Genomic DNA, 13,435 nt, shown 5'->3' with positions numbered 1-13,435 from the left:
CATGAAATAAGAAAAGGCTCTCAGCTGACATTTTCTGCTCTCCTTATGTCATGCTGTCGCTGCCTAGAGCTGAGAAAAGCACAATGAGGGTTAATGAGGGAAGGATCTTCTAAGGCCAATGTGTTCCTCTGCTCCCAGTTTTCAAGCCTGTTTCCCTTTCTTAGGGAAATGACCTTTGCTTGTAGCCTTCCAACAGCTCCTGCAGAACCGTGGTTGAGCCCCGAGGTCAGCCTTCTGCCAGCAGCCTCCGCACACTCAGCCTCCCACCTCAGTGTCTGGGCGTATCCCTCGAACAGCTCAGCTCCTGGTTGCTCACGGCACTTGTGGTTCTGGTAGACCCGTCGCTTGGTCTCCAGTGGCTTATTCTCTGATCCAAGCTACTGTTATCTGAGGTCCACTGCTGGAGCACCTGCCGCCCAGAGGCACAGCCACCTAGTCACTCGTAATGCCAGCATCCTGGAAAGCCTCTCCCCCAGCTCCCAGTGCACCCCGCAGGCCATCTCTGTCATTTGAGATTGTTACAAGCATGAGTCCAAGTATCCTTCAATCAAGTGGCAAAGTCCTTTCTCATACCTGCTAGGGGAAAGAGCCCTCCCAACCTTATCTAGCTAACTTTTCTGCCTGTCACACCTGTCTGGAAGAAATCTTGCCAGAAAGCCTCAAGTGGAGCCAGTGGTCCTGTTCCTGTTCTTTATGTGTATTTCTTATGTATCTGGTGTGCATGTATTGCTTCCTCTGTCTCACATGGAGTTCCAGGTCTTGGCCCTGTCTCTCTACAGAGACCTTGACTGTCTGGTCAGTACCGTCAAGCCAGCAGCCAATTCCCTATTCTCATTTCTCTATGTTTGCCTGTGTCTTAGATGTCTACCTCCTCCATCAGATAGGAGTTCCCTTGGGCCAAATCCCTTCAGTGCCCAGCCCAGCCCTTCAGAAAAAGTGAGATCTGGGACACTCATCTTCTCAATGAAAGCATCGCACCTGCCAGTGAGGCACTTGATCTTCTCCTCCTTGTGCTTCAGGCACTGCCCCTTGGGGTTGATCTCCAGGTTAAAGGATGGAAGGAGGCTCTCACGGACCTGACTGACGTGCTGGTGATGCAGGGGGTGCTGAGGCTGCCTGAGCAGTAGCATCACTGCACCCACTGGGCCCAGTGCAGAAGGCCCTTGGGAGATGCTTCAGCTACCAAAGCCACCGGTGGGGCTGAGGTAGGGGCTGGTGGTAATGTAGCAGCAGCCAAATGTAGCTGAAGATGCAGCCAAAGCTGAATCTCTGATGGTCACCCAAGAGAAGACCTCTTGGTCTCCACTATGGGAGTAAGAGGGTCCACAAGTCTTGGTGATTCTAGGTTGTAGGAGATGGAGCTTTGGGGAAGAAGAGAAAGAACAATGTCTGTCTGCCTCGCCATGTGGCATGGCCATTTTGTCATGTTTATGGGCTTGGGAAATTATGTCTCTTCTCTTCTGGGATAACATCACCAAGATTCAGCTTTGGAAAACCCTATACCCCCCGAAGTTCTGAGATCTTGGCAATGCTTTTCCTGAGTCCCAAGCAGTCATCAAGGTCAGCCAAAGCCTGGTGGCTCTGCACACTGAGACATAATTAAGGGGGCAGGGCTGCTTCCTTTGGGTGTGATGTTACACTCAAAATTTGGACCACAAGATGAGCGGTGACAAAAGACAAAAGAGGGGCCATCATTCCTCCAGTTCTGAAAGAGGGTCTCCAAGGGCTCTCCAGGACCTAAGTCCTCAAGGTATCCTGGGACCACAACTGCCCAAACATGGAAAAGATAGCCACAGAACCCAAATAGATTTTGTCCAGCTCTACTTGCTGCAGGACCCATGAACTTGATGGATGTGGGTAAGCATCTGGTTTGAGGGTTCCAAATGTCCCGTACCCTAATATTCCCAGCCTGACCATCCACTGCTATCCCTCCTAAGATTTTCCACCTGCATGCAACACACTTTCCCCCAATTTCATCAAAACCACAAGGCCACATTCTCCAGACCATCTCTGTTATCTGGGATTCCCTTCAGGAAAGCTTGTCCCATAATATCTGAACCTGGCCCACCAGAGCCTGACCTGAGGGATGAAACTGGGGGTCCGCAGCAAGGACAAATCAGCATGCAGGCCTAGAAAAATGGGCAAGACACTGGAAGCTCTGAATCACTGGCCGGACAGGTGCTTGAGGTGACTGACAGGCAATGGTGAGAAAATAATAGCAACAGAAGTATTGACAGTTATAATTTACTGAGTATTTGCCATGCACCAAGCACTGTAGTAATACCTCATGCACACGTCACTTTGTCTTCAAACTGTCCCTGGGCAAGATTTAATATCTCAATTCTAGATATCAGGGTGGCAGATAGAGAGGTTATATGTATATTTTCACCAAAACTATAAGTGGCAGAGCCAAGATATGGCAGATGCCAGAGATACTTTAACTACTATATCATGGAGAAGGAGAAATGCATTCCTGAAATGTGCACAATGATGCTTAAGATGATTTAAAATGATGTTACTAGAAGTGGACATGCATGAGCACACACCTTTCAGCCTCTGTACTATCCCCATGTCCTACACCTCTCTGTGAGCATGACTCCATCCACGGCAAGTTCCACCAGTGCTCAGCTTGATGTTCCAAACTGCCCTGCCCGTCCACCATACCCACTGTCTGGCCTCAGTCAGATCCTCCCCCTGCCCTCATCCATCCCTGTTTTCTAAGCACAGAGGATTTCCTGGAATTCCCTGCACAGGCTCTGACCTCCCTTGCTTGATGTATTAGCTTCCCCTTGGTCTGAATCCTCCTTCCTTCTGTCACCTTGGTACTCCCTCATATCCAATCAGTCTCGGCTCCTCCAGGAACCCTGTCCTGACCTCCTCTCTAGGCCCTGGTACTGGAGCAGCTCCTGTGGTATGGTGCTCCTCCAGGACATCAAAACTCTGCAGTCTTATACGGGGGTCCTCAGCACATGCCTGCCCTATCTGTCTCACTGTGACTCTCTGAGCCTGGTTGCTGATGGGTACTCAATAGATGTGAGCTTTTTCCCCTGCCTTGGCCCTGGGACCCACTGGGTCAGCAAAAAAAAAAGACATGAAGACTAAATCAGAATATTAGCTTTCCATCCATAGACTGATACTGGTGAAAAAGTGGATAGGGGAATAATTTTTGCAAAGATCTGGTTGAAGCTGAATATGGTGGCATATGCCTGTAATCTCAGGACTGGCTGAGGCTGAGGCTGAGGCAAGGGAATCACTAACTCCTTAAGTTGCCATGCGGGGCTCAAACTTGGGATTTTCCTGCCTCAGCTTTCCAAAGTGCTGAGATGACAGCTGTGTCCCACTATTGCCATCACTATCACAAGCACCATGCCACCTCCAGCTTAGAAGTAGCCTTACAGCTGAGCATCAGTCACACATTCACACAAGACATTGTGGAGTCAGGTCCATCTTCTCAGACAACTGTGGTTGGGCTTAAACTGCTACAAAATAGACCAGAACAGAATTGAAGGGATCCAATCTCTAGACAGTGCGGGAAAACAGCAAAAAAGATAATGAGATTCTCCTGGAAACTTAGATACCACAGGCAGGATGGGCAGGGCTGACCTCTGGAGTCCCAGGATTTAATTACTACACGCGTAATAATAATCTTCTTTAAAGCAAAAGAAACTCAGGTGACTTGTGTTTCCCTTTAATGCTAGCTCACACTCTCATATCCTCCATCATAACTAGACTAGTAATTAACCTCTTTTATGATGGGTTGTGACCTTCTAGAGTTAATGGAAAAGGCTTTAGTTAAGGAAAAGGCTTTAGATCAGGTCAATTTCTTATATAAGAATTCAGAACCTCAAAATCCATGCTCCTGCCTTCAAGAAGTTAGGCTCACTCAGATCCCAGAGACCCAGATCCTGGGAGACTTCAGTGTGGAAGAGAGCTGGGTGGGGCGGTGGGTGTCACCATTCAGGTTCTGACTCCAGTCCTCTATGGAGCCTTCTGTGTAAGAATATAAACAAGCCCATGGACCACTCGGAGCTCGCCTTCCTCATCAGTAAATAGGCACTATGATATCAAAGGGATGCCTGGAAGTTCCATGGATAATGTCTTTAAAAGCCTTTCTCTCAGTACTAGGCACATTATTGACACCTCCTTCCCCTCCTCAAACAGAATAGAGGTGCACAAGGAGCAATTGTCCACTTGGGGAAGGGAGACCCTAGGAGCAGAGACAGATGCTGAGTTCTAAGAAGAGAAAGTTTTTGACCAAAGGAACATGGGGGAATGACAAATTAATAATAGTAGAATAAATAACCACATATGGACCTCTTATTAAGTGCTAGGTAAGCTCCTAAATGCTTTCCAGTCTATCATCTCATTAAGTCCTCCCAATAACTCTCAGATGGGTGTATTATTATCCTGACTTTGCAATGAGACTAGCAGAGCCCAGAAAGACTGCTCACCTGCCCAAGGAAGGTCAAGCCAGGAAGCTGTCTCTGACTCCAGGTCCTCTCCACACGCACATGCACACACAAACACACACACATGCATGAGCGTGCGCGCGTATACACAAACCCCACACATTGTGCAGCAGCTCCCCAGCCTGTAGGGCAGAGCTGGTACCAAAGTGTAGGGCTGGGGTCCAACCAAGAGGCAACAGAGGAGCCCACCCGCATTACCCACGACGCAAGACCCTCGGGCTGACCACGTGCTTCCTGACCCCAGGTGAACACAGTTTTATGGGGGCAGCAGAGAGGCCCAGCCGGCTTTTGTTCCTGGTCAGGCTCCAGGGCAGAGCTCTCCAAGCTCTCATAAACGCCCCGATATCCAGGAACCTGGGGATCGCTTTATAAGAGGCGGCGCGGACCTTGGGGTCCATCCTGCACCTGCACCCTCCGCTGCACTATGTCCTGCCTCTCTTCTCGCATGGGAAGCCGCTATGCAGTCGGCGCCTTCAGCTGCGCCTCTGCCTGCGGGCCTCGGCCAGGCCGCTGCTGCATCACCGCCGCCCCCTACCGCGGCATCTCCTGCTACCGCGGCCTCACAGGCGGCTTCGGAAGCCGCAGCGTCTGCGGGGCCTTCCACACAGGCGCCTATGGACGCAGCTTCGGATACCGCTCCGGAGGCGTGTGCGGCCCCAGCCCGCCCTGCATCACCAGCGTGTCGGTCAACGAGAGCCTCCTCACACCCCTCAACCTGGAGATCGACCCCAATGCACAGTGCGTGAAGCACGAGGAGAAGGAGCAGATCAAGTGCCTCAACAGCAGGTTCGCTGCCTTCATCGACAAGGTGGGTGTCCTGGATCGCACCCTTCCTGAACTAGCAGGTTCTAGAAGGCGAAGGGGATCTTCAGGCCAGGATAGTTAGAAATGAAGAAGAAGGGCCGCTATTTTATATACTTTGAGGTGGCACAGACCCTTGACATTAAATGACATTGAAATGCCTGATGAGAAAATTCATGACCTTTTTTGTCTGTTTCAATTCTTGAAGTAGATGAAGCAACTTTCACTGGATGCGGATGACTTGCTTTCCTCTAATAGAGCAAGCCTGAGTTGCCTGGCACAGCAGTTTCAGCTAGAATTTAAAGCTTTGTGAATATATTATGCACATCTAATGATACTGGCTTTACAACTATGGTGGTTATATGAAATCACACGTTTAACTCTTCAAATGTAAATGTTCAATGAATCTGCTTATAGTACATGAAGCATGAGGTACAAGGGAGGGCAAAATTCTGAAGTCAACCTGAGAAGTGTTGATATCTGAGGATTTGCAACCGATGTACAGATGAGAAAAGTGGCAGAGATAGGGCAAGGGGTCTGCCCAGGAGCCCACAGAGAGGGAGCCAGAGCAGGACTTAGGCCCAGGCTCTCTACAGCTCTCCAGATCCATAGAGCTGGAGGAACCAAAGTTGGGGGACACTGCTGCCCGGCCCACTCCAGCAAGAGCTGCTCCACACAGCAGACACCATAACCTTCAAAGGTAACTAACAAGTGGAGAGGGGAAAGGGCCCAGGTCCATGACTGTGTGGCCTGCGCTCCACCCTTGGTAGCTCTGCTGATTGGCTGTATGGCCCTGAGAGTAGCTCTCTCCCCTCCAGAACTTCCAAAGGGAAGATTCGGCCAAGGCAGCCATGAGGCCCTGTCAGCCAAGACCACCTAAAATTACTCCAGGTAGTACTGGCACCCCCTATGCCCCATTTCTGGATGTTCTGACCTCATATTCCCAGCTACTGTCCACGAAAGGGGCTCAAGCCTAGAAGGCAGGGAAGGAGATATCTCCACCAGAGCTTCATTGTGTGAGAAATGGCAACCTGGAGGCCAAGGGACCCAGGTTTGCTGACATCCTTCCTGACCACTAGTGGGTATCCTTCCTTCCCCTTGTGTCTCTCCAGTCTGAACGAGAAGGGTAGCATGTCCCACTTTCCCTATTTTCCAACTCTATCCCGTGCACTTTGCCTGCCTGGCCTGCAGAGATATACAACAGTGTCTACTTATATAAGTTTAGGACACCTAGCACCACACCACCACCACCACCACCACAGGACTTTTCAGATCCCAGGCATCCTGTTGGGCAAGAACCTCCCATCCCTGTCCTCTCCAGTTAAGAAGCCCTTCCGACTTTGACCACTCAGCGACTTCTCATCAAGCCAGGCTGACCATAAGGCCCTCCCTGAGGGAGATCATGGTGGAAGGCTTCCCTCCTCCTCTCCTCCCGCTGCTTTATAGTCTTTTCCACCAGAATGCACTCCCATATCCCCTCCAGCCCTACCTGCCCCCACAAACCCAACAGTAACTCAGCACCACTAGATGCCTCTCTGTTTCACACTCATCCATCCTGGCATCTGAACAGACAGACACTTACTCAAGCCTAGAAAGCAGCCATGGAACAAGGATTTCCCAAGTGTATCCTCAGCCAGGAAAGCTGAGCAGGGCCATGACTTGCCCCATTTTGTGCATCTCCCTGCCAACTCCATCTTGGCTCTGCTTGTTCTCCAGGGAGGATGGAAGAGGCCAGCCCATCCCACACACTTCTCCCATTTCCACCCCAGGTGCGCTTCCTGGAGCAGCAGAACAAGCTGCTAGAGACCAAGTTGAAGTTCTGCCAGGACCGTGAGAACCACCAGAGCTACCTGGACCCACTACTTGAGGATTACATCCTGACACTGAGGTGGAAGGTCGAGGAGGTGGAGGCTGACGGCAGGAAGTTGACCTCAGAGTTCAACCACCTGCAGGAGAAGCTGGAGGGTTACAAGAAGAAGTGAGTGCTGTGGAGGCGGTCGGGAGAGGGGTGGAGAAACGAGATGAGACTAAGTGAAACCAGGAGATATTCAGGTTAGACCACGAGAGGTACTTCCCAACAGGAAGAAGACAGTACCAATAAGCCTCTGGGTGGAGGGAATTTCTTTAATAGGTCACGAGTTTAACAACTATAGAGATTATATACTGCTCCAGTTGCCTCATCATTAAATTTTATTTCATTAACTCATCAAACATTCATTGAGCATCTTCTCTGTGTTGTAGGTAGTGTGCTAGCCCTGAGTATGGAAAGGGTAAGAAAGGAAGGAGAAGAGGAAAAGTGGATAGAATTAAGCCAGGATTCTTGCCCCACAAGGAGTTGCAGTCTGAAAACAGAGGAAGCTTTTGAAATGTGCAAGGCAACCATCCTGACTCCCATCAATAACAAGAATCCCTAAAACCAGAAGTACTTTGGGGTACACAAATAGATTTGAGAATCCGGAGATAAAGATGAATATGTTCCTTCTCTTCTGACACTTTAAATTCTACCTCCAAAAGACCACCTCCAAAAGATCCAGTTCCTGACATGCATTTGTCTGGGGCTTTGTTCTGTTTTTTCTTCCCACATCTAAGCTCTGTTCTTTGTCTCCAGGTATGAAGAGGAAGTACACCTCAAGCGCACTGCAGAGAATGAATTTCTGGCCCTGAAGAAGGCAAGTGGCTCCAAAATACTCAAGTATCGGACAGAACCAAGGACAGAGGCATCAGGGAGCTCTCCATGGATGGAGAGAGGCTGAACAGTTCTCCAGAACTTCACAGCTCAGCTTTGTCCCTCTTCCTATCCCCTAGACACTCTGAAGCTCCCTGGGTGCTCCCTGGGCACATTAGAGTGCAATGCCAACTTCACAAAGGGCAGTAGTGTCGCCCCTCTGGCCACTGATTTTACAACACCTCTGGTCCTGTGAACATCATAGACTGGACACTCAGCAAATATGCATGACAAGTTAAGCCAGCAACCTCAGTAAACATGGCGTGAACAGAAGCTGTCAACCTCACCTCTTAGACTGCACAGTGCCACTATGGGGCCCTCCTTCCAGCCACCTTGATTTGAAGAAGGCAAGGCCTCCTGAGAGGATGACAGGCACAGAGAACAAGGGCCTTTCTCTAAGCCTCACTGGCTTTAGAAGGAGCATAGCTGATCCCTGCACCTTCTTCTCCTGACTCCAGATTCAGATTCCCATCCATGAGATCCAGAGTTGAGAGGGCTGGGACATCATTAGATAGGACCCATTTCACACTAGATCTTATGCGCAGTAGTGCAAGGTGTGGGATCTACAGGAGTCACCCAGTGCCACCAGAGGAAGTACCTGGGGACCTCAGTAGTCTCCTACCCACCCTTGTCTCTGACCACCAACCACATAAAGGGCTACACTATGGCACTAAAGAGTCCCAGGGAGTTTTCTCAGCCCGATGGGCCCCCCTCACTGTTGGAGGGAAAAATTCGAGTTCCAGATTGTGTCCCCAGTCACCAGTGGGTGGACTTCTGAGACTGCTGGTTCATCTTTCCCCTGCAGGATGTGGACAACAGCTATCTGCATAAGTCTGACCTGGAGTGCAATGAACATGTGCTGCTGGAGGAGATTAACTTCCTGCGGCAACTATACGAGGAGGTGAGGAGCTGGCGAGCAATGGGGCAGCGAGGAGGATGTCAGACATGGGCAAGGACCAGTCACCATTTCAGCTTCTGAGGCCAGTGTAAGGGCTGAAGAGTACATGCGAAAGCCCCAGGCTGGTTCCCTGTCCGAGGTAAAGAAGCACAGCTTGACCTCTTGTCTCCATGACATATAAGCTGGTATCCTAGCCCCTGAGGTGACAGGGGCTCTAGAGTCAAGGATGGAGGTGAAGTGCTGATTGGAACTGGGAAGGTGGCCTCAGATGTGGACTGTCTCTGCCTTCTCTCAACCCTGGGAACCTGGGTTGGAGCAGCATTAAGGGGTCCCAAAGTTGATCAACAAGACTGTGACCTGGGCTTCAGACAGTAAGACTATTAGAGGAAGCAGAGAAAGGGAACAGGGAAGGACTCTGAGAAGACAGAGATTGACTAAGAAGCATTTCTCCTTGTAGGAACTCCGCGTTCTCTCTTCCCATAACTCAGATACCTCAGTCACCATCAGGATGGACAACAGCCGGCGCCTGAACATGGACAACATAGTGGCTGAGACCAGGGCTCAGTACAATGACATTGCAATGCGCAGCCGGGCAGAGGCCGAGTCTTGGTACTGCACCAGGGTGAGTGGCTCAGGACAACAGCCTGCTAGACAGGACAGTGGGAAGGACAAGAAGTGTAATAAGAAAGGCTTCTTTCACCTGGGGATTCTGGCCCCTAAGGCTGTATTATTGCTTGTATCTGGATATTCCCCGAAAGATTCACATTCATTGATGAAGTTTTTTGGAGGTGGCTGGATCCAGGGGGTGTGTGTGTGGATTAAGGATGTGATGCTGGGATGAAGGGTATGTGGATTAGTCCACTGATGAGAATTAGCATAGTTCTGAGTGGCACCACGCAGAGGGTGGGCAGCGTGAATGGAATACAAAGGGAGAGGCAGACTTGCTGCTGCTGCTGCTGCTGCTGCTGCTGCTGCTGCTGCTGCTGCTGCTGCTGCTGTTGTTGCTGGTGCTTGCTGCTTGCTGTCTCCTGCCTGCTCACTGTGGATTGTTTCTCCTCTGCCTTGCCACCCTACTTTGGAACCAACTGATTATGGACTGAAACCTCTATAAACTGTGAGCTGAAACAAACCTTTCCTCATTTAACTTTTGGGTGTCTTGTACTTTATCTCAATTGTAGAAAAAGCAACTAACAAGGGTGGTAAGATTAGGGCCAACAGCTCTCAGGTTGACATGGTGGAGTGACATGGTGGAGCTGCCATGAGTGGTTGGATAGGCTGAGCACTATACAAATTGCACAGTCATTAGTGATGTCCCCAGTGGGTAGGATGTCACATTCATGAGTATCTCTGCTATCCTCAGTGTGAGGAAATGAAGGCCAAAGTGAACGAATACAGGGAAACAATGATGCATCACTCCAAGGAGGAGATCAGTGAGCTGAACCACATCATCAAAAAGCTGACAGCTGAGATCGAGAACACCAAGTCCAAGGTACAAAGTCATTGTTCCTGAATGGATATGGGAGGGCACTATGGAGGGAGATAAGTAACAAGAGTTTTCCTTGTTCCAGAGGCAGAATAGGACAAAGGAAATTGCACCGGTATGAGGTGTAGGCAACCTAAGTTCTCACACTCGCCCTGTCATCTGTGTGTTGTGGGACTCAGGAGAGCCATTTGACCTCTGTGGTCTGTTGTGCCAGATCAGGTATCACACACTCAAGTGTCAACAGAGGCCAGGAAATGAGTGCAGCAGGCTGTGCCCAAGGTACTAGGAGTGGCAGATAAGGGGCTGTGACAAACCAAACACACAAGAGGCAGAGCCAAACAACCCACTGAGGCAGGCCACACAAGAATGCAAATCTGGTGTAGCTAGATTCTTTCAAAACAAGCCAGGGGCTTGGCCTGTTAGGTTAATAACCACTGTGCCAACCTTGCCCGAAAGCACTTACTTGCAGTGGGTGAAGCCCCTCTGAGAGTCAACAGTCAGTCGATGCCTAACCTCTGACTTTGAGCTTTAATAACTCTCCCTTATCACCCAGAACACCAAACTGGAGACTGCAGTGACCCAGTCTGAGCAGCAGGGCGAGGTGACCCTCAATGATGCCAAGTGCAAGCTGACCAGGCTGGAGGAGGCCTTGCAGAAGGCCACGCAGGACATGGCCTGCCTGCTCAAGGAGTACCAGGAAGTGATGAACTCCAAGCTGGGCCTGGACATCGAGATCGCCACCTATAGGCGCCTGCTGGAGGGCGAGGAGCAGAGGTGCGGTCCACACCTGTGGAAAGGGCATCTGTTCTTTCTCCCAAGTAATGCTGCTGTGCTTCTAAGCCAGCAACATGTGTGAATATTATTCACATCTAATTTGTATTAAAATTAATTAGAGAAGGGGATTTGCAGGTTAAAAGAGTTCATCAGCTTTGCTCTCTTTAATTAATTTTTGTCTCTTTGTTCTCCTCACAAGGTTGTGTGAGGGCATTGGTCCTGTGAGTGTCCGTAAGTAACCAACACTGTGAGTTTTTAACTAAGGGCTAGGGGTTTGATGGACAAGCTCATTCCTTTCCTGGTGCCAGCAATTGAGTTCAGGGCCTTATACAAGCTAGGCAAGCACTCTACCACTAGGTTACATCTCCACCCCAAACTTTTCCTTAAAGTGTCAGGCAGTAAATATTTTAGACTTGTGGGCAGTGCAGTCTGTGTCCCAACTACTCAACCCTTACTCTGAAAGTATCCACAGCCATTGACTACACTTAGTATGACTAAGTTTAAATAAAACTTTATTTACAAAGCAGGAAGCCAGCACAGCTCAGGGAGGGAGGAGGCCATTGAAATCACTGTTTCTACCTATAGGGGAGGGCCTGGGGGAACAGTGTACCAGGGATACTTTTGGTTAAGTACAGAAATCAGTGTCCCAGTGTGAAGGGGAAGGAGCTGAAAGTGGAGAAAGGAGCCCTAAGCAGAGGGTCTCTGGCCTCCAGCCAGCCGGCAGGGGCCGCAGGCAAGAATCCATCTGGGCTTAGACTCTGTCCTCCTCCTGCAGATGTCAGCAGCTCCCAGAGCAGAGTCCTGTGTGGGAACCCGTGCATGCCAGGCTCCCAGCCTGTGACAGGCAGTGTCTGCAGTGCCCAGTGCAGCAGGAAGAAAGCGGCCGCGGGTACCTCCTTGTGTGCGCCCTGTGGCCAGAGCTGCAGCAGCAGCCGCTCTGTGCGCTTCACATAGATTTTGCCAGTGAGCCACAGTCCCTGCATCCGACACAGAGCTCCAAAAGCCTGGGACATGAGGAGGAAGGGCTACAAGCACAGCAACCTAATTCATCCCACACTACTGCGTATCACATTCTCAACTCCCCCTGTGCACTTGTTTCTTGGTCTCTTTCAAGGAGGGCCAAGCTTGAGCCTGCATCTCAACCACAGATGTCTCAGTGACGGGTTTCCTTGCCACCCTGGGCAAAGACCCAGTCCCAGCTCAGGCCGCTGATGGGGCTTGGACATCTGTGGCTTCTGAGGGACAGACAGGCTCCAGAGTCCCCTGTATGCTCTACCTCCCTCCCTGCTTCAAAACCCAGCTTTGATGACCTGCATTTAGGCTCCTACTGGACTGGCCTTCTATGGTTGCCTTGCTTCCTCTCATCCTTCACACTTGGTCTCCAGGTTTCCAATAAAGCTCACAGTCATGTGTAACAGCTGATGATCTCCTGTTTGTCCTGCCAGGTTTGCCTGTCTGTGCAGATTTCCCCCAAAGGGTGGTAGATGAGGAGTTATCAGCCACAGTGGGGAAACGGGCAATTTCCAGAGACCCCTGCTGCTAAGTGCACACATTACATCCTGAGGTGCAAAGGTGGATCAGCAGCCTCCAAACCCAGATACACGAAACTACAGGAGGGTGAGAAGAAGAGTTAGGCCTCTGAAACCTTAGATAAGGAGGTCACCATATGCAGCTGCTGTACACCAGTGGTCTATTTCCTCCACTCCCACATCCTGGCCCCAGGTTGACTTGGGAAAGTTCCCTGTCCATATGGTCCAACAGAGAGTTCTCCTCAGCAACCAGCACATACCAGATGCGACCCCCCCCCTCCATGCACACACTACCATCACCACCTGAGTGTCCTAGATGGCCCAGTACCCACCAGATGTGCTTCTGCCCGCCAAGGACAATGTCCCCATGCCTTGTCCCTGATGCAAAACCCTCAAAACATAGACATAGGCCCCCAGATTAGAGTCCCTGACATGAGAGACCCCCATCAAGCCCAGAGGCAACATACAGAGGTTCCCTATCCTTTCTTTTCCTTTATGGGATCCAGACACACAGCCCATCCTTCTACCTAAGGACCCAAGAACAGACTCCCTCCCAGTGACCTAGACTCTGAGATGCTTCTCATGTACACACACCTTCCATCCATATCACTTCTACAGGATCCCAGGCACAAAGACCCACCTCCAGCACCCACACATGCACCTGTCCATGGTCCCAAGGCCTGGCAGATCCAGTACCAGAAAATGGCAGCTGGCCTGAGAACTGGCCTCTCAAAACCTGGGCCTGGGGCAGCTGAA

General features: G+C 50.5%; 1 protein-coding gene across 1 annotated transcript; it reads left to right on the top strand.

Moving 5' to 3' along the window:
• The first annotated feature begins 4,893 nt into the window (after positions 1 to 4,893).
• Positions 4,894 to 12,567, top strand: LOC100732322 (keratin, type II microfibrillar, component 7C-like). The gene is made up of 9 exons (XM_063254801.1): positions 4,894 to 5,277; positions 7,040 to 7,248; positions 7,879 to 7,939; positions 8,801 to 8,896; positions 9,351 to 9,515; positions 10,254 to 10,382; positions 10,930 to 11,150; positions 11,350 to 11,381; positions 11,926 to 12,567. Exons 1-9 carry the CDS (start codon positions 4,894 to 4,896, stop codon positions 12,102 to 12,104), a joined length of 1,476 nt encoding a protein of 491 aa, XP_063110871.1. The 3' UTR covers positions 12,105 to 12,567.
• The last annotated feature ends 868 nt before the right edge of the window (positions 12,568 to 13,435 follow it).

This window comes from Cavia porcellus, unplaced genomic scaffold (assembly GCF_034190915.1).
Source record: "Cavia porcellus strain 051 isolate PalLab524CR breed Dunkin Hartley unplaced genomic scaffold, mCavPor4.1 scaffold_8, whole genome shotgun sequence".
NCBI lineage: Eukaryota > Metazoa > Chordata > Mammalia > Rodentia > Caviidae > Cavia > Cavia porcellus.
Note: the sequence above shows the minus strand (reverse complement) of the source record. Positions and strands in the feature narration are given on the sequence as shown.

Excerpts from the sequence above, each read along its gene's own strand:
- LOC100732322 (XM_063254801.1), top strand. The coding sequence starts at position 4,894 with ATGTCCTGCCTCTCTTCTCGCATGGGAAGCCGCTATGCAGTCGGCGCC. Across the intron at positions 7,940-8,800 it reads AATTTCTGGCCCTGAAGAAG|GATGTGGACAACAGCTATCT; the intron begins GCAAGTGGCTCC and ends TTTCCCCTGCAG. Across the intron at positions 11,151-11,349 it reads CTGGAGGGCGAGGAGCAGAG|GTTGTGTGAGGGCATTGGTC; the intron begins GTGCGGTCCACA and ends TCTCCTCACAAG.